The following is a 21,411-nucleotide window of genomic DNA, read 5'->3' as shown; positions in this document are numbered from 1 at the left end:
TCTCCTCCACCCAGACAGCAGAGAGTCCTGATACACACTCTCCTCCACCCAGACAGCAGAGAGGCCTGATACACACACTCCTCCACCCAGACAGCAGAGAGGCCTGATACACTCTCTCCTCCACCCAGACAGCAGAAAGGGCTGAGTCACTTGATGTCACAAGCCCACACCATAACCCCTCCTACCCAGCCACTATTAGCAACAACCTCCCAGCTAATACTGGACAGGAGAGACAGAGAGAGAGAGAGAGAGAGATGGAAAGAGAGACAAAGAGAGATATGGAGAGGGAGAGAGAGAAATAGAGATAGAGGATGGAGAGAGAGATTGTGAAGGAGAGAGAGACATAGAGAGAGGGAGAGGGAAAGAGAGATGGAGAGATGGAGAGGGAGAGAGAGAGAGAGAGAGATTGCACCAGAGAATCAACCAAAGTGAGACTAAAGGAAGATCAGAAAAAAATGAACAACAACTAGAAACCATGACCTCTGAACTATCAATGAACACATTTTGGTAGAGAGCATCAGGCCTGATTCAATTTCTATTCTATTCTGTTCTATTCTATGCTGATGTTGTGTGGCATCTGAGAGTGATCAGGGAGAGGAGCCTCCATCTGAACCAGCTGTAGCAGGGCCCATAATATCCGGCTATCCACAGGGCGCACACAGAGGGCTTTTCTCTAAGCAGAAACAGAAGCTGATTCAGGACCGGGGATCTACTTAAGGGAAGGCCACAAGCAGCCGCCCAGCAAAGTCCAGCGTCTTCACAGCCCTGCTGAAACAGGGTTAGCACAGATTAAACACCAGCGGCCCTTTCCACTCTCCTATGCCCAACCGTCCAGCCCATACGTTAGTGTTGAAAAGGTTAGCACAGATTACACACCAGCGTCCAGCCCATACGTTAGTGTTGAAACAGGGTTAGCACAGATTACACACCAGCGTCCAGCCCATGCGTTAGTGCTGAAACAGGGTTAGCACAGACTGTCCAGCCCATGCGTTAGTGTTGACTCGTAGAGGATATTGCAGTGTGCCTCATTCACTCACAACAGGGAAAAAGACATGCTATACATTAAACCCACCCTGACCTCAAATGTGGCTATAGGATGACCTTATGCCCCGACCAGCTGGACCACACCACTAAGAGCTGGGGGGGGGGGGGGGGGGGGGGGGGGTCTCTAAAGAGGATCTTTATTGGTTTCACCCATCACACCAGGAGAGCAACAACGATAGCACACAGTTGGAGAGCTAGGGGCCACCGCAGCATTAGTGTTGATATGTGCGTTAGTGTTGATCTGCGCGTTAGTGTTGATCTGTGCATTAGTGTTGATCTGCACGTTAGTGTTGATCTGCGCGTTAGTGTTGATCTGTGCGTTAGTGTTGATCTGCGCGTTAGTGTTGATCTGTGCGTTAGTGCTGATCTGTACGTTAGTGTTGATATACGTTAGTGTTGATCTGCGCGTTAGCGTTGATCTGTGCGTTAATGTTGATCTGTACGTTAATGTTGATCTGTACGGTAGCGCTGATCTGTACGTTAGTGTTGATCTGTACGTTAGTGTTGATCTGTGCGTTAGTGTTGATCTGTGCGTTAGTGTTGATCTGTGCGTCAGTGCGTTAGTGTTGATATGTGCGTTAGTGTTGATCTGTGCGTTAGCGTTGATATGTGTGTTAGTGTTGATCTGTGCATTAGTGTTGATCTGTGAGTTATTGTTGATATGTGTGTTAATGTTGATATGTGTGTTAGTGTTGATATGCGTTAGTCTTGATCTGTGTGTTAGTGTTGATATGCGTGTTAGTGTTGATATGTGTGTTAGTGCTGATATGTGCGTCAGTGTTGATCTGTGCGTTAGTGTTGATACGTCAGTGTTGATCTGTGCTTTAGTTTTGATCTGGAGAGTTAGGGGTCACGTGTTGATCTGTGCGCTAGTTTTGATATTTGCGTTAGTGTTGATCTGGAGAGTTAGTGTTGATCTGGAGAGTTAGGGGTCACGTGTTGATATGTGCGTTAGTGTTGATAATATATTTGCGTTAGTGTTGATCTGGAGAGTTAGTGTTGATCTGTGAGGGCACTCAGGGCTGGGTCAGAGACGCTTGACTCAGAGCAAGTACACACAAGAGATTATAGTGTGCATTACATATGAATGAATCGCATGCCCCCACTCCACTCCACACATCACTCAGCCCCTCTGAGAGGAAGTGAGCCAATAGCCCACATCTTGTCTGCTTGTGCCGTCACTGGGCTACTTGTCATAGCAACAGTTTGCTTCTGTGGAAATTCATCTCTAAAGGTTAATGAGAACTGCCATCCTCATGCAAAACATTCAGCTTGTAAAGCTCAGAATACAGCCTAACTCACAAAGGATAGCCTATACTGAGTCTCCTATTGTTAACCAAGTGTGAAAGTTACTCCAGCTGCTACAGTATTTATTTTGTAGGATTCTTGGGATGTATCAGCCTACCTGAAATGAAAAACAAATCAGACTGCTCTGAAATACTCTTCTCTCGGGGGTCGGCTGAATCCACATGAGTTCCCGTTAGCATGAGTATCAACACCTTGTACTAAAATGCTCCGTGGGCTTCGGGCGCAGCATCAATGTAGCAACATGTGAGAACTCCTAGACCTCCAAGGCTACTGATGCTACGAAAGGCTACTCCTTTATTATAAAACCACATAAACACCAAATTATAGATTTCAGAGGCAATTGTCCACCTGTACGTACCACTGGCATGGTAATCTCGTGTGAAGTATCCCTACATCCCAAACTGTCATGAATTGACACACCCTGATGCTAGCCATTTTCATAAAGCGCACTTGTGAGGCATTTTTTTCAAACATTTTACAACAGCAAATGATGCATCTAGAATAACAGACGGCATCCAAACGACGCTAAACTGACCGACATTTCACACGATAATGTCAATATGTAGTGTACACGTAGGCTATTTCTTAACATGCTAATGCCGTTGGTGTGGTTAATGCAGAACAGCTTTATTACTGTGATAACGGCAGCCCACGTGCCAATTCATCGCGGATTAGGCTCCGATAGACAATGCAAGCGTTCATGATGAGTCTAGCCTACTGAATATCCTGGCGAACCCGCCGGAGACCAGCATGGTGACACGATTGAAGGCAAGACCACACACCGGCACTACTCACCCAAACGACAAGAGAATTCATGAGCGGTGATATAACGTTACGACAGGTGCATTAACGTTAGGAGTAGGCGATACGTCCTAGCCCACATCAGCTCATCAGGGCCGCCTGATCGCGGCACTTGACAGCAATGATGATTCGGATGCTGCTCCCCGCGTCTCGCTGGTGGTATCACGGACATGTGCATGACAATAGCCCATAGACTTACAGCAAATAGCCTTCCCCATCAACAAGAAACAACAGTTAAGGTAAAAATACTCACTTGTCTATGTCCTTTCCTCTGTATGTGCCTGAGGAGTACGAAAGCTGAGACAACAATGAAATGGTCCGTAATCTCCTGCCTTGTTCGCTGTTTCTCCCATCACTGGCAAAAGCTTCGACTATTTCCTACTGTGTATCTGCGCTGGGGGTGGTAATAGCCCGCTCATATTGGGGGTGATGCGAGGGACCGACTGAAGTGCTCAATGCACCGCCCTCCCATGGCGCTATGGTGTTCAGCCAATTGAGTGTCATCCTGTCATCGCAAGCTTTCGTGCGGTAGCCCCTCAGGCCTACTTTAAAAAAAAAAACGTTATCAGTAAGATATCTTACTGAAGTTTTTTTTTTTTTTTTTTTTTAACAAAACGATATAGCCTAGGCCACGACGTGGGCTATGCTATTTTCCATTGTTGCACATGTGAATTTTAGATTAGCCTACTACTGTTGAATACAATGTAGGAGAATATGCCTTTGAATTGTTGCTCAGAGACTTCAGAGGGGCTGCTCTGAAGAAAGAAGACATTGAAAGTAGCCTACAGTGGCCTATAGATTATAGCCTACTAGTGGGGAAATGGAGGAACAGCCCCTCTGTCTATGCTATAGTGTTGAGTTGATGTGATCTTCATCCCCTGGTGTTCCCCAGGCCTGAGTGTGGTTTCCCCATATCCTGTTTGCACTCACAGGTGTGTGTCTGTTTGACTAAGAGGCCGTTTTCATGACACATGTCTAACATGAGCTTCCTGAGGAAGTTGTTGTGGAGGTTATACCCTCACAACGCATCTGGAGGATCCAGTCAGACGGTCACCAGTCAGGTGCATCAGCTCCAGCTGTAACACTTGTGTTGCTATGGTTTCAATCGGACGTTAACTCTACAGATATTATTTCCTAGAATTCAGGCCTATGTCTGTCCACAAGGTGTAATACTAGGCTATTAAAGGAACACTTCACCGTTTTTTCATATTAAACTACGTTATTCCCCTAATTAAGACGAGTTGATACATAGGCTACCTTTCACGTTTCAATGCGTGCACTCACTGACTCTGGCGCGCGGCGCAACTTTGATAGCATTTAGCTAGCCCAATGCATTCATTAGGATCCAAAGTTAGAAGCGACCAAACACGTCCATGTTTTCCCTATTAAAACACAGTTACATGAGTAGTCACATGACCAAGTATAGTGAGACAAAATAAAACGTGGTGCATGATTTCTAAGCAGGTAAGATGGATAACTGTGTGTGGCGCAGTAATATACTCACTCTTGCACTTTCAGTTTCACTTTGGAGTGAGGATATTACTGCGCAGAGTCGTGCCCCCAATATTATTCCGCCACACAATATAGTTATCCCTTTTACCTGCTTAGAAATGCACCACGTTTTATTTTGTCTCACCATACTTGGTCGTGTGACTACTCGTGTAACTGTATTTTAATAAGGGATAAACATGGAGGTGTTTGGTCACTTCTAACTTAAAAAGAAAAAAAAGTAATGGATGGATTTCGCTGAAATTTTCAGCGAATGTCAGGCATGACCCAAGTAATTCCGTCGGGATTCCGGAGCCGTTTATGTATTTAGCTTAATGGTGTAATGGCATGGTATGGCCACGTGGTGGCTATCTGAAGAGTTTAGGTTCAATGACAACCTAGGAAGAAGGCAGGCGGAGGTAGCTGTGCTCTCTGAGTGCTTCTCTAGTTTTGCTTCATTTATACCTGTCCATGGTGTAGCCGTCATTATCAACACATTCAAGGCGCTTTTCTACTGTTTTTTCATTTAAAAAAAAAAGATATTTGGTAGCTATCAACCTAATATCACAGTAGAATACATGGCTGTCAAGCAGAAACATGAGACATGTGTAATGTGTTGGCGCTCTATAAGTTAGATTAAATTGAAATTGAAATGTATTGACTGAAGAAATGTTAACAAGGCTGTCATATTCACATTTCTGATGGTTAACATTGTATTGCATTGTATTGGGTTACAATATCATCTTGAATGTTGAAGAGAAGACAGCAGTTCAGTGAAAGTTGTATCTGGGAGTCAAACTACAGCCACTTCTGTTTTTTTTCAGTTGCTTTCGTACATTTCTAAAACTTCTACTTTATTTTTATTTCTTTTCTTTGTATTATGCAGTGCTATCTTTTCCTTCCTGTATTACAATGACAGGGTCTGTCAACAAATTACAGTAAACAAAACAGTAAAAGCATAAATGTGAATATAGTCGATCAAACTCCCACATAGCCTACACTAAGGTGTAACATACAATTTAAGCCATTTGACTGTCTTATCCGTACACAATGACACAAGGACTTTGCACTGACATGTTCATTGACACAGAAATGTAGTTTTGAGAGATGAACTAAAGACTTTGAGCCAGAAACTTTTGCAGGTAATCATGGTGTTCTGCTATTTGTACAAATTGTTTTGAGAAATGCACTTCCTGTTTTGCTAATCTCAAGGATGATCCGAATGATGTACCAAAGCGACTGAGAACAACTTTTGATTGTGATGGTTTGGTCAGCCACTAGGCGGCAGCACTGTACTATGTTGCATGGTATGTTGCACTCAAGTGATTGCTCTCAGAATGGATTGGATATACTGGTCTAAACTAGCAAATAATGACAAATAGCCAATACAGTTATAAAAGAGTCATTCATATCGGAATGTACAAAACCGTCATATTTTATCATGTGTAGTTCCATATCATCTTTTAATCGTATCATATTTTCATGTCATGCTCATGTCTTTTCATGCAAGAACAAAACCAGACAAATCAAACTGTATATTGGTGGATGGATTCCATCACAGACATGCAGGACAGAGCTGCACTGCACCCAGCATTATGGAAGGTGTTGGGAAAGTATGAAATCACTGAGTGTTGCGAGTCCTAGGCCATACATAAAAGAGTTGGTTATGTGTAGACAATAGATACTTATCTGGCAGAGCTACAACAGGTGGAGGTCTTGACTCTTGATGAAGAGATAGTCCAGAACTGGAAAGGGTCTCTCATTTTAGAGGAGCAGGCTTCCTGGGCAGGCTTTACTGCAACAAGGCAGCTTCAATCAGTTGGCCTTCTGCTGGTGAAATGCCAGAACTAGTTGCTGTCAAAGCTCAACCTAAACATTTCCAGATAGAATTGGGCTTCTTTGTGTGTTGCTTTCCATTGTACTTAAACGCTACTTTTGGGGAGTATTTTGTTTTCTCTGTTTAATTAGATTCCATTGTACTTCAACACTACTTTTTGGGGGTATTTTGCACTTCAACACTACTTTTGGGGGGTATTTTGTTTTCTGTTTCATTAGATTTTTCCTCTGTGCTCATATTTACTGTGGGGGTGCCAATACATGTGGAGGCAGCTGTACATGGCGGCATATACTGTACATAAGTGTGTGTGTGTGTGTGTGTGTGTGTGTGTGTGTATCCAGCTATGTACATGGCTGAAAGTCCACCAAGCAGCTCCGGCAGCAGGTCCAGACATTTTCACAGGAAACATTTACCCTGGAAACAAAAAACACTCTTTTCTGATTGGCTGCTATAGGGTGATATAAATTCTGTATATCAGGACCTACAAAGTAGATAAAAGAAAACATTGAATCACCATTCAGCATCAATGCTCTTCTACATCACCATTCAACACCAATGCTCTTCTACATCACCATTCAACACCAATGCTCTTATAAATAGCAATCACCATTCAGCATCAATGCTCTTCTGGCAATCACCATTCAACACCAATGCTCTTCTACATAGCAATCACCATTCAACAACAATGCTCTTAGAAATAGCAATCACCATTCAACAACAATGCTCTTAGAAATAGCAACTAGCAGAACTGTATATCCCATATTCATTTTTTTAACCATGAAACTATGAAATTACATAAAACAAAATACAAGTCTGAAATTCTACAGCTTGCATTATGCAATAATTAGAGTTATCAGAAGATACTTACAGAATATGTATTTTAAGTTATTTGGTCGCAAAGCCAGGGTAACAGGGTATCTGAATGGATATTGAGAATGGGTGCAAATGTGTTTGACAGGTTTGTCTAGTTCAGGCACACTCAGGCTGTGGTCCCTCCACTATCATGGAGACAATCAGTCATGGTGATGAAGACAGTGTGATTGGAAGAAGAATGCGGACGATCAGGAAAGGTCGGAGCCCACACACATTTCTACATGTGGCCTTTAAGTGCCTCCTTTCTTCTAGGTGTTTTGTTTGGTTTTGTTTGGTTAGCCTATTAGCCTGTGTGATGCTAATCAAACAGGCTAATAGACTAACTGAACAAAACCGAACAAAACACCATGCCAATCTCTAGGTATGGTGAAGGGTGTGTGATGATGTGGGACTATTTTAGTTCCAACGGTCAAGGTAACTTTATCAGGATGCATATCTGGATCCATGAAAACAACACTGTAAAAAGAAAGTCATTGGATCAATTAATAAAATTAGGTCAGCTTTTAACAATACCAATTTTACATTGATCTAAGGTTCAGAAACCATTCAACTAATTTTCTGCATTTTCTTAATTTGGTGTAAATCAATCTTTTAAATTGGCTTAAACAAATTTTCTGCATTTTCTTAATTTGGTGTAAATCAATCTTTTACATTGACTTAAATAAAAAAAAAAACAAATGCATGGATTTCATGCAAACTCTTTTCTGAAGTCGGTGCAAATTAAAATTTTAAATTGGCTTGAATGGAAAGAAAGCTTTTTAACCCACATGATCTAAATTTAGTTTTGTTCAATATGCTATATGTACTCATTACAAGTAATATAAAAGGCTCCGTAATTGGCATAATCTAACCATTTTAAATTCTCTCAATATTATTTTTACCTAAAAAGTCAAGCAGACCAAACATTCTTTTAAATAGTTATTAAATGTATGAAAAGCACAGTTTTTAAGCACTTTTTTGGCAAAACAACAAATACATTAGTTAGAAATACAAATTCATACAACATACAGTACAACATTTTCCTACATTGTACAATACAGTACATACAGCAACAGTAACAGTACAACAGTACAAAATATTGCTACGATTCCACATTAAATCATATGGGTATTGTATGAAAGAGAGCAAGCGAGAGACAGATAGATAAATTTTTTTTAAAAAGTTTATTTACGCACTGACTTTGACTGAAGTCACCTGACAGCTCGACAGGTAGACTACTAGACGGTTTCAACCCATACCTGACACGCAGCCTTCCTCCCTTCCGAAACACACACACCTTGAAACTCACTTGCCATGGGATTCCTCTTATTAAAAAACATATGGGAATAACTGTCTTGGGAATAACTTGTCAACCTATACCCCATTAATTAGTGTGACAATTTAGCAACTGTAGAAAATTGTCTTCAGTAGCCTATATTTTTTATTTTATTGGCCATGAATCACAAAGAATGGGCATGCAAAAATAAACAGAACAATATTTTTCACACATGCAAATGAACATGGATCAAAATCAGCTATAAGTGGTATTGGGGAGCGTATACTGTAACTTGTCTTGGAGAAAGATGGAATAGGGACTTAAATTGCCATATGTTAACTCAGATTGGCGGAAACCACAATAAGAAACTTTACGGGCAAATAGCTGGAGAGGAGAATCATTTGATACAAGCATTACCAGTGGAAGGAAAATAAAAACTTATTGTCAGGACTTCATGTTCAAATCGGTCTAGATTGGCGTGGCATGGCATGAGAAAAACACAAGCCTTGATGTGAAATAACACATAGAAGATAGCTTGAGGCTGATTACTACTGTAACATCAACATCATTTCTTGTCAAAATAAGAATAAGGATAACAAATCCCTAAAAACAACTAGTATAATATATTATATACACTATAGCAGTGAACAAACAACTGCATTTCTACAACAAAAGCAGTAGAGTGGAGACTGGACTCCCATCCTGTGTGTGTGTGTGTGTGTGTGTGTGTGTGTGTGTGTGTGTGTGTGTGTGTCAATGTCTGCAATGTCAATGACTGACAGCAATATTTCAGCTTTGCAGAACAGTCACTGACTGTGCAGCTGTGTAAAGAGGCGACGTACTATCTTCCTGGGCTCAAGTTTCATCAGTACTTTATGGATAAACTCAAACGTGAATTTTAAATCCTGTGGATATTGGAGGTTAAGCACATACGTCAGTCCAAATGGCATTGCCACTGCAGTTGTAGTTGAGGGCAAGTTCCTGAGGACCTCTGTGCCCTCCATCAGAGCCCTGGTGTCTGTGTCCCTGATCACAACGCCATTCCCTCCATCAGAGCCCTGGTGTCTGTGTTCCTGATCACAACGCCATTCCCTCCATCAGAGCCCTGGTGTCTGTGTTCCTGATCACAACGCCATTCCCTCCATCAGAGCCCTGGTGTCTGTGTCCAGGGTGTCTGCAGGTTTTAACAAGTGCAATTTTAGACTTTTTTAGACCTTTTTTAGACCATCCTGGGTTAAATTTAAGACCTTCACAAAGTATTAAAAAAAGGCATAACGAAGCCAGATTGCGGTCAATTGACATTTTTTGTCAATGAAACAAACATGTATACATCTCCTGCCATTCAGACGTTAGCCTACTTCATAACTATTCCCGCCTTGCTCACACACAGAGAATCAAAATACGTGCTACTGCATCCTGTGACGACATTACATTTCTGTTCCACATCTGTAGAGTTGGAGGCTACATTCCACTAACAGCGACATGTCATAACTGCCACCATAACAGAAAAAGACAAAAACAGAACGGCGTGGAAAACGACGTAAAACAAAAACGTAGGTCTTAAATTACTCAAACTCAATTTTAGACTTAGAGTGCAAAATATCTCTATATTTTAGACTTTTTTAGGCCTAAAATTGAAAATGTATAATTTTAGACTTTTTAAGACCCCGCGGACACCCTGTGTGTCCCTGATCACGACGGCCATTCCCTCCATCAGAGCCCTGGTGTCTGTGTCCCTGGAATGCTGGCATATCCTGGCGACACAAAAGATAGTAAGGAATGCTGGCATATCCTGGCAACACAAAAGATAGTAAGGAATGCCGACCACCAGACTCGTGAATGCTTATCCAAAAGACACACCCGGATCATTGGTCTGATTGGTTGAAGGACTATCCTAGCGTAGTCAATTGAACCATTTGCCCATTGAACACGCCTCTTGACTCCTCAGACTAATGATCAATCTTGAAAGATTGATCTTAGTATGGTGATAGCCAGACTACAAATTTACAATGTCTGAGCATACAATTACATGTCATAAAACAAAAATACAATCCTGTGAACTATTTTACCACAGGCTAATGACAGATATGACGTAAAGTTATATGATATGAAGGAATCACCTTACGTCATCATTAGAGAACATTCTTTGGAAAAACATGAAACATACTGTACAAATAGGCTACGTCCTGTGTATTGAACCACCCTTTCCATTAGATTCTGCACTTTGTGAATTGGCATCGATACTTGTAAAATTTTGCTTTACGACATGTCATTTTGTGCTTGAAAATTGTAAATTTGCACTCGCAAAATGATGCAGCAATTCATGCAAAAGGAGGCCAAAATACCCAAACAGGTATTACATGAACAGTATGTATACTACTACGACGACTGGCTCTCAGGATCCGCTCTAATTCATCCCAAAGGTGAATTAGAGCGGATCCTGAGAGCCAGTCGCCTCGTCCAACATCAGTGTGTGACCTCACAAATGCGCTTCTTACAGAATGGTCAAAAAACCCATAAACACACTCCTAAACCTTGTGGAAAGTCTTCCCAGTAGAGTTGAAGCTGTTATAGCTGCAAAGAGTGGACCGACTTAATCATAAACCCAATGGATTATGGGATGTGACCTAAGTCAAGGCAGGTGAGCGAATACTTTTGGCAATATACTATATTGCCTGAAGTATTCGCTCACCTGTCTTTACTCACATATGAACTTAAGTCACATCCCATCCTTCATCCATAGGGTTTATTATGACGTCGGTCCACTCTTTGCAGCGATAACAGCCTCAACTCTTTTCGGAAGACTTTCCACAAGGTTTAGGAGTGTGTTTCTGGGATTTTTTGACCATTCATTCAGAAACACATTTGCCTGGAACTAAGGGAACTAAGGCCGCGTTCAGACTGCAGACGGATCTGATGCAAATCTGATTCCCTCTCATATCCGATTTTTAGGGCTGACTGTTTACACTTTTTTGACCATTCTTTCAGAAGCGCAAGTGAGACGACTGGCTCTCAGGATCCTCTCTCATTCATCCCAAAGGTGTTCTATTGGGTTGAGGTTAAGGATGGGATGTGACCAAAGTTCATATGTGAGTCAAGGCAGGTGAGCGAATACTTTTGGCAATATAGTGTATGTGTTTGTTCATGGATGGTTGAGCAATGCATGTACCTGAAGTTCCTTGCTGAGATGGTGAACAGATTTGCCAAAGTAGAGGACTAAACATCTAAGAACAGATTCCCTCCTTGTGTTGATGTCCACCACCTGAACAAAATGCATTCATGAAAATGGCATGCTCTTATATTTACCACTTAAAGGAACACTTCACCGTGTTTTCACATTAAACTACAGTATGTTATTCCCTTAACTAAGACGAGTTGATACATACCGCTCACGTTTCAATGCGTGCACTCACTGGTTCTGTATATACAGTATATATATATATACTGTATACTACAATGTTCCAGTGGTATATTGTCACCAATGTGGTCGTGAGCACTCAGAGTCTTGTGACGCTTTTGTGTGATGAGTCACACTGGCTTGCTTATTGTGTGTTGAACTGGTCGATCAGGTTTGACAAGTATTGGTGTAGAAATGTGTTGCGCTGGTGTGGAGAGACCAGAATGAGAAGAGGTTTTGAGGAACAACATCAAGCCGAACCACACTTTGCTGAATTCAGCAGGACAGGAGAAGATAATGGGAATCCAAAGCATTTCTGTTGATTACGATGCAATCAATCAACGCAACACTTTCTCCAACGGCGACTACATAAGTGGACGAGTCACCGTCGATGTTTCAAGTCAAACAAGGATCCAGTCACTGACTATCAAGGCAAAGGGGAAAGCTAAGGTCCTCTGGACTGAGCACTATCACCAGACCACCGTGGTGTATTATGATAAAGAGAAATACTACTCCCAGGAGCAGCACCTACTGAGGGAGGGGCAGAGTTCTCATGGTAATGTATTTCACTGGTGTGAGCTCTCTCGCTGAAACAGCAATAAAGGTCTCTTCAGCAGGCGACCCTCACAAAAGTCTTACTCTTCTTAACAAAAATACGGATGCTAGACATTATTAATGAGTTTAGGTGAAATATTTAAGATTTCCTCCACTGTATGTAGACCTAATGTTTCTTTAATTCAAATTATTTTCAGACAATTGTTAAACTTCATACTACCGACACCAACCTTCACATTCAGTTCATGAGCAGGTGATAAAACTGTACATTTTAGAGGTCTGTCCAATAGTCATGCTTTTTAATGAGTATCTTATGTCTGGCATGAGGTCATCTTGGACAGAATGGTGGGCTTTTGTGTTCTCACAGCAAAGCTTACAGGTGTTCTTTGCTCCCCTCTCCTCTGCTCCAATCTATACTCTATTTGTTATGGGGTCCTTTTCCATTTCTTGGTGTTTTGAGCCTCCAATGATGTCCTCAAGGCAGCACTGCCTGGAAGGTGCTAGGGTTAGGGTTAAACATGAATTTATTTCATATTTCTTATTATACCACTGCTTGGTCAAATTTCCTATTGTGATGCGCTATTTGGAACGTGCATTATTTTTCGATATACCGCACGGCTATGAAGTAGTTCCCTTCTTTTGGGCTTATTACACTTGAATATTAATTCGCCAATGTGAATGTAACGGTAAAAACAACAACGTTGTACCTAAGACAGCGGCAATATAAACGAAAGTGATAGTAGCAGTGGTATAAGCGGGATAATCAACTCCGCGCCGTGCGTTTAGGAAAATAATGCACTTATCGAAGTGTAAAGTCCCCTCCGCCTGCGGCGTCGGGTCCTTATTACCACTTCGAACGTGCATTATTTTCCCATAAACGCAAGGCGCGTCGTTGATTATCCCTTACATATTTTATCTCACATCAACAGGGGCTCTAAATCTTGGACCTGGAAGGCATGTTTACCCATTTACATTCCAGATCCCCAACAAGTAAGTCTTGCTGATCAAATGTGTGTGTGTGTGTGTGCGTGTGTGTGATTTACTCACTTACTCTGAATGATAAGATCATAGAACTCAAACTAATGGCAACATGATAACAACATAATCAGAGAATCATTCTCCACCTGCATCTCATGCAAAAGTAAGAGCAATACTGTGAGTGCAAGAGTAAAAGCAATACTGTCCTGTACTGTGAGTGCAAGAGTAAGAGCAATACTGTACTGTGAGTGCAAGAGTAAAAGCAATACTGTACTGTACTGTGAGTGCAAGAGTAAAAGCAATACTGTACTGTACTGTGAGTGCAAGAGTAAGAGCAATACTGTACTGTACTGTGAGTGCAAGAGTAAGAGCAATACTGTACTGTACTGTGAGTGCAAGAGTAAGAGCAATACTGTACTGTACTGTGAGTGCAAGAGTAAGAGCAATACTGTACTGTACTGTGAGTGCAAGAGTAAAAGCAATACTGTACTGTACTGTACTGTGAGTGCAAGAGTAAGAGCAATACTGTACTGTACTGTGAGTGCAAGAGTAAGAGCAATACTGTACTGTACTGTGAGTGCAAGAGTAAGAGCAATACTGTACTGTACTGTACTGTGAGTGCAAGAGTAAGAGCAATACTGTACTGTACTGTGAGTGCAAGAGTAAGAGCAATACTGTACTGTGAGTGCAAGAGTAAGAGCAATACTGTACTGTACTGTGAGTGCAAGAGTAAGAGCAATACTGTACTGTGAGTGCAAGAGTAAGAGCAATACTGTACTGTACTGTGAGTGCAAGAATAAGAGCAATACTGTACTGTACTGTGAGTGCAAGAGTAAGAGCAATACTGTACTGTACTGTGAGTGCAAGAGTAAGAGCAATACTGTACTGTACTGTACTGTGAGTGCAAGAGTAAGAGCAATACTGTACTGCAGTGTTGGTCAAGTTACTTGGAAAAAGTAATTAGTTACTGATTACTTGTCCAAGAAAGTAATCCTGTTACTTTACTGATTACTTTTTCCCGAAAGTAATTAGTTACTTTACAATTACTTTACTTAGTTACTTTTCAAAAACACACTAACTAGGCTACACAACCTGAATAGATAGATAGATAGATGGATAAATACTTTATTGATCCCCAAGGGGAAATTCAAGGTCCCAGCAGCTTAAGACACCACACACAACATACAATACAATGTAAACAGGAAAATACAAAGCAAATCAACAAATCAACATGACTAAAGGAGCAGTAAAATACTATGGATAAGATGTGCATGAATGTACTGAGGATTGGTACTGTGATCCAGTATGAGGTATGTGTCAAGTTGGTAGTGCAAATAAGTCCAACAGTGCAACAGTGCAAGATTAAATTCTAGTGACCAGCAATAAATATGTACAGTACAAAATGTAAAATATACTATAAAGCAATACACCTTTCAGCCTAATTTTATTCTTCCTGCATATTCCATCATATAAAATAGAATCAAATGCAGTGTTGTGCATAAACGAGTTCTTGTGAACTATGAACGGCATGCAACACATTTGTAAATAAAGAACGTGAATTCGTTCAGATTATGTGAAATGAACAACGAGCGTCACTGCTGAGTTTCAATGAAACGTTGCGCAGTTAACCTGCATGTCACGCTCCAATATTTCATCGATGCTGCGGATGTAACAGAATACATGCTGCATTGTTGCAACAATATTCGGAACGGGCGCGCTGTCGGTGGTAAAATAAAAACAGTAAGTCCTGTGACAGCGGCCGCATTCTGCGCCACCCCTCACTCAAACATACATAGATTCTGTAGCCTATAATTAACCGAAGAGTCGGACCTCCGTCTGGCAAACCTCATAGGCTACCGCAGGGGTTATGTCTGAAAGCGACTACAGAGAACGCAGATGATACAGGCTCTATTATTTACGGACATTTTGCTCATTGTCTCGCAAAGACTCCAACGGTACAAACTTAATTATGTCCACCGAAAACAAGTTCGAACGTCAACGACCCCAATTTCGAATTTGAAAAGACATTTGAGTTGAAGCATCAGTCCAGAGTGAAAGCATAAGTCATCGAATGAAATGAAATTAGAAAGAACAATAAAAGTGAAGTAAAGATAAGCAAAAGAAGTCCAAGTCCCGAACTATGGGAAAAGTTTAGGAAAACCCCAACTCACGTAGGCTATTAAATGTAGCATGGTCATGCTCTCTCCCGCACTCTGTTGTCTCGTCTGTTGTTTACATCTCTGGCAATGCGTTGGACATTATACTGATTGTCACCAGACAGTCTCAAAAAGCAATTAAAATCGCAGTTTAGTAACGCAGTAACGCAGCCTAAAGTAACGGTAATCTAATTACTGATTTTGCCATTGTAATCCCTTACTTTACTCGTTACTTGAAAAAAGTAATTGGATTACAGTAACGCGTTACTTCTAACGCGTTACTGCCCATCACTGCTGTACTGTACTGTGAGTGCAAGAGTAAGAGCAATACTGTACTGTGAGTGCAAGAGTAAGAGCAATACTGTACTGTACTGTGAGTGCAAGAGTAAGAGCAATACTGTACTGTACTGTGAGTGCAAGAGTAAGAGCAATACTGTACTGTGAGTGCAAGAGTAAGAGCAATACTGTACTGTACTGTGAGTGCAAGAGTAAGAGCAATACTGTACTGTGAGTGCAAGAGTAAGAGCAATACTGTACTGTACTGTGAGTGCAAGAGTAAGAGCAATACTGTACTGTGAGTGCAAGAGTAAAAGCAATACTGTACTGTACTGTGAGTGCAAGAGTAAGAGCAATACTGTACTGTACTGTACTGTGAGTGCAAGAGTAAGAGCAATACTGTACTGTACTGTGAGTGCAAGAGTAAGAGCAATACTGTACTGTACTGTGAGTGCAAGAGTAAGAGCAATACTGTACTGTACTGTGAGTGCAAGAGTAAGAGCAATACTGTACTGTACTGTACTGTGAGTGCAAGAGTAAGAGCAATACTGTACTGTACTGTACTGTGAGTGCAAGAGTAAGAGCAATACTGTACTGTACTGTACTGTGAGTGCAAGAGTAAGAGCAATACTGTACTGTACTGTGAGTGCAAGAGTAAGAACAATACTGTACTGTACTGTGAGTATACTGTACTGTGAGTGCAAGAGTAAGAGCAATACTGTACTGTACTGTGAGTGCAAGAGTAAGAGCAATACTGTACTGTGAGTGCAAGAGTAAGAGCAATACTGTACTGTGAGTGCAAGAGTAAGAGCAATACTGTACTGTACTGTGAGTGCAAGAGTAAGAGCAATACTGTACTGTACTGTGAGTGCAAGAGTAAGAGCAATACTGTACTGTGAGTGCAAGAGTAAGAGCAATACTGTACTGTGAGTGCAAGAGTAAGAGCAATACTGTACTGTGAGTGCAAGAGTAAGAGCAATACTGTACTGTGAGTGCAAGAGTAAAAGCAATACTGTACTGTACTGTGAGTGCAAGAATAAGAGCAATACTGTACTGTACTGTGAGTGCAAGAGTAAGAGCAATACTGTACTGTACTGTGAGTGCAAGAGTAAGAGCAATACTGTACTGTACTGTGAGTGCAAGAGTAAGAGCAATACTGTACTGTGAGTGCAAGAGTAAAAGCAATACTGTACTGTACTGTGAGTGCAAGAATAAGAGCAATACTGTACTGTACTGTGAGTGCAAGATTAAGAGCAATACTGTACTGTGAGTGCAAGAGTAAGAGCAATACTGTACTGTACTGTGAGTGCAAGAGTAAGAGCAATACTGTACTGTACTGTACTGTGAGTGCAAGAGTAAGAGCAATACTGTACTGTGATTAAATCAGGGAATGATGATGGCCATTTGGTGAAGCCACAGATTTCCACATTTTGTCGATACGAATATTTTTTTTATCTACAACTGAATGAGGACAATAGCACCTGTTTTGAAATGGTAAAAGCTCATGTCAGATGGCTGCATGTCCACCAAACTCAGTTGGTGTGTGACTACATATCTGCACTGCGCCTCCCATGTCTCATATCTCATCAACCTGTTTTAACACAGTGAGCTCAACACACACACACACACACACACACACACACACACCTCATCAACCTGTCTGAACACGATGATTCTCAATGTAACAAACTCAACACTTTTCTCATTATACAGAGACATGCCGCCGTCCTTCAAAGGCTGCCATGGAAAAATCAGATACAGACTTTCGGCAAAGCTTAGCAGATCTATGGCTGTTTCAAAGAAAGCCAAGACTCTCTTCACCTTCGTCCCAAAGGCAAACACGGCCTATCCAGAGCTCATGGTAAGCAGTTTATTGTATGAGCCAATACTAGCAGATTTGAATTGGTAAAGTACATGGTGAAGATCAATTATGATGTCTTATGTGCCTGCTTGATAACCCCGTTCAAATGTGCGTGGAGGCTGTTCTGTTGCTGTGGTGGTGCTGTTCTGTTGCTGTGGTGGTGGTGCTGTTAGTTGCTGTGGTGGTGCTGTTCTGGTGCTGTGGTGGTGCTGTGGTGGTGCTGTTAGTTGCTGTGGTGGTGCTGTTAGTTGCTGTGGTGGTGTTGTTCTGTTGCTGTTAGTTGCTGATTAGCCGCTGTGTGAAATATCTTACCTAAAGCACTAGCTATTAAAGATCTCAACTGTGTGAAATATCTTACCTAAAGCACTAGCTATTGAAGATCTCAACTGTGTGAAATATCTTACCTAAAGCACTAGGAGTTAAAGATCTCAACTGTGTGAAATATCTTACCTAAAGCACTAACAATTAAAGATCTCTCCTGTGTGAAATCTCTTACCTAAAGCACTAGGAATTAAAGATCTCAACAGTGTGAAATATCTTACCTAAAGCACTAGCTATTAAAGATCTCAACAGTGTGAAATATCTTACCTAAAGCACTAGCAATTAAAGATCTCAAGTGTGTGAAATATCTTACCTAAAGCACTAGCAATTAAAGATCTCTCCTATAACCTCATACCTAAAGCACAAGGAATTAACATCTACTCTGATATTTGAAAATAAAGAGGTACATGCCATGGGCTTAAGAATGGCCCTGATTTGCTAGGAGTCAATATCAGCCCATAGCTTTCTCTGGGGTCTCTCTTTGTCTACAACACTTCCTGTTCTGTTGCAGTCTCCTCAGTACGGTACCAAAGACAAGGAAGTGTCATTCTTCGCCTCTGGAAACATTTCCATGAACATCTTCACTGAGAGAATGGGCTACCACCAAGGTAAGAATAAACAACCAACATAAATGTACTGTTAATAACAATGTTAAAAATGGTTTACATTCAAAATGACTGCCATGAAGCTCACTATGACATATTTAACTTAATTAAACCGTACACCCATCTGTTATTCTCTAACAGGCGAAGAAGTGCCTGTCATCGCAGAAATTGTCAACAGCTCAACACGTGAGGTTGTCCCCAAATTCTACATATACCAGAAGCAGAGCTTTTTTGCTCGAGGGAGGAGGCGGGTTTCCACCAAAGACATCCTGAAAGAGAAATGGCAATGTCCGTTAGGGTCCTCTACTAGAGAGACAGTGACACAAAAGATGGCCGTTCCTCAAGAGGTCACCCCCTCTATCCTCAACTGCCGTATCCTTAAGGTGGAGTACAGGATCAAGGTGAGTTATAGTGTTGTGTAATCAACTTCAACATTCTACCAAAGTACCGGGAGTGATGACACAGGTATGAGCATTCAAAGTAACGTGCAGCTTTTGGACAGATGTGTTCATGTTTGGGTACCGGGAGTAATGACACAGGTATGAGCATTCAAAGTAGCGTGCAGCTTTTGGACAGATGTGTTCATGTTTGTGTACCGGGAGTAATGACACAGGTATGAGCATTCAAAGTAACGTGCAGCTTTTGGACAGATGTCTTCATGTTTGTGTACCGGGAGTAATGACACAGGTATGAGCATTCAAAGTAACGTGCAGCTTTTGGACAGATGTGTTCATGTTTGTGTACCGGGAGTAATGACACAGGTATGAGCATTCAAAGTAACGTGCAGCTTTTGGACAGATGTGTTCATGTTTAACAACAAGCACACAGCTGCTTATGCGAGCTGCACCTAAACTGCCCAGAAGAGTTGCTTTAACCTGCTCATCTGTGTGTGCAGGCAGTCCTGAGTGTCTCATTGACCAAAGACCCACTCATCAAACTCCCTCTGATCGTGCTGCCCAGTGAAGATGACCGGTCAGAAGAGAAGCTAGCAAAACCAGGAGCAATGCACTGGCCAGACAAAAACAGCTATCATCCCAGCGATCACTGGCCAGAGAAAAGCAGCTATCCTCCCAGCGATCACTGGCCAGAGAAAAGCAGCTATCATTCCAGCCATCACTGACAACGACTACATTGACCAGACAAAAACAGCCATCATTCCAGCCATCACTGACAACGACTACACTGACTAGACAAAAACAGCTATCATTCCAGCCATCACTGACAACGACTACACTGACTAGACAAAAGCAACAACTTCTGTCTAGAGAGCACAGCAGTGACATCTGTCTAGAGAGCAGTGACTTCTGTCTAGAGAGCAATGCCATTTTGTTACAGACTCAGTTTCCACTAAAAAATACCAATGATGATTATGTTGACATTATTGTGTACACTAATCCTAATGTTATGTTCTAAGCTGATATCTGTGTTGGGCTACTGCTGTGTTGTGTAGAGCTGTGAGGTGCTGTGCTGTGTGGTTCCGTGCCCTGTTCACTGGGGATTGGGTTCTAGAGGTGTGTGCACGTGTGGTTGGTGTGGACTTTGAGCACACCTGCAGAAGTGTGCCTCTCTCAGGTAAACGCCTGTCTAGCTATCTTTGAGTATTAAGGTGTTTCAGGCCCAGCCCCTGTCTAGACTCCCGTGTAAGAACTGTAAGATGTAATGTTAAGAGTTTGCCACATCACAATATTTAATAAATATGTATTTGGTATTTTTCTTCACTTGAGCCAGTCTTTCAGGTTGTCTTCTTACTAGATCTTCAGTTCCCCATCCCCCTCCTTTACCATCAAGAAACTCTCATCCAAATAGAGTCCACCTTTTCTGTGTAGTGCATTTGAACCTGTGTGGGTAGCTTACCCTCATCTCCTTGTGTGGGTAGTTTACCTTCATCTCCCTGTGTGTGGGTAGCTTACCTTCATCTCCCTGTGTAGTGCATTTGAACCTGTGTGAGTAGTTTACCTTCATCTCCCTGTGTGTGTACCTTACCCTCATCTCCCTGTGTAGTGCATTTGAACCTGTGTGTGTAGCTGACCTTCATCTCCCTGTGTGTGTACCTTACCCTCATCTCCCTGTGTGGGTAGTTTACCTTCATCTCCCTGTGTAGTGCTTTTGAACCTGTGTGAGTAGCTTACCCTCATCTCCCTGTGTAGTGCTTTTGAACCTGTGTGTGTAGCTTACCTTCATCTCCCTGTGTAGTGCTTTTGAACCTGTGTGTGTAGCTTACCCTCATCTCCCTGTGTAGTGCATTTGAACCTGTGTGTGTAGCTTACCTTCATCTCCCTGTGTGGGTAGCTTACCTTCATCTCCCTGTGTGGGTAGTTTACCTTCATCTCCCTGTGTAGTGCTTTTGAACCTGTGTGTGTAGCTTACCTTCATCTCCCTGTGTAGTGCTTTTGAACCTGTGTGTGTAGCTTACCCTCATCTCCCTGTGTGGGTAGCTTACCTTCATCTCCCTGTGTGGGTAGCTTACCTTCATCTCCCTGTGTGTGTAGCTTACCTTCACCTCCCTGTGTGTGTAGCTTACCTTCATCTCCCTGTGTGTGTAGCTTACCCTCATCTCCCTGTGTGAGTAGCTTACCTTCATCTCCCTGTGTGAGTAGCTTACCTTCATCTCCCTGTGTAGTGCATTTGAACCTGTGTGGGTAGCTTACCTTCATCT

At 41.8% G+C, this 21,411-nt stretch overlaps 1 protein-coding gene across 1 annotated transcript; it reads left to right on the top strand.

The window, feature by feature from the left end:
* The first annotated feature begins 12,198 nt into the window (after positions 1-12,198).
* LOC134088076 (arrestin domain-containing protein 3-like) lies at positions 12,199-20,478 on the top strand. The gene is made up of 6 exons (XM_062542008.1): positions 12,199-12,559; positions 13,488-13,548; positions 17,682-17,829; positions 18,662-18,758; positions 18,897-19,156; positions 19,651-20,478. Exons 1-6 carry the CDS (start codon positions 12,301-12,303, stop codon positions 19,873-19,875), a joined length of 1,050 nt encoding a protein of 349 aa, XP_062397992.1. The 5' UTR covers positions 12,199-12,300; the 3' UTR covers positions 19,876-20,478.
* The last annotated feature ends 933 nt before the right edge of the window (positions 20,479-21,411 follow it).

This window comes from Sardina pilchardus, chromosome 7 (assembly GCF_963854185.1).
Source record: "Sardina pilchardus chromosome 7, fSarPil1.1, whole genome shotgun sequence".
Taxonomy (NCBI): Eukaryota; Metazoa; Chordata; class Actinopteri; order Clupeiformes; family Clupeidae; genus Sardina; species Sardina pilchardus.
This window is presented reverse-complemented; position numbering and strand designations above follow the sequence as displayed.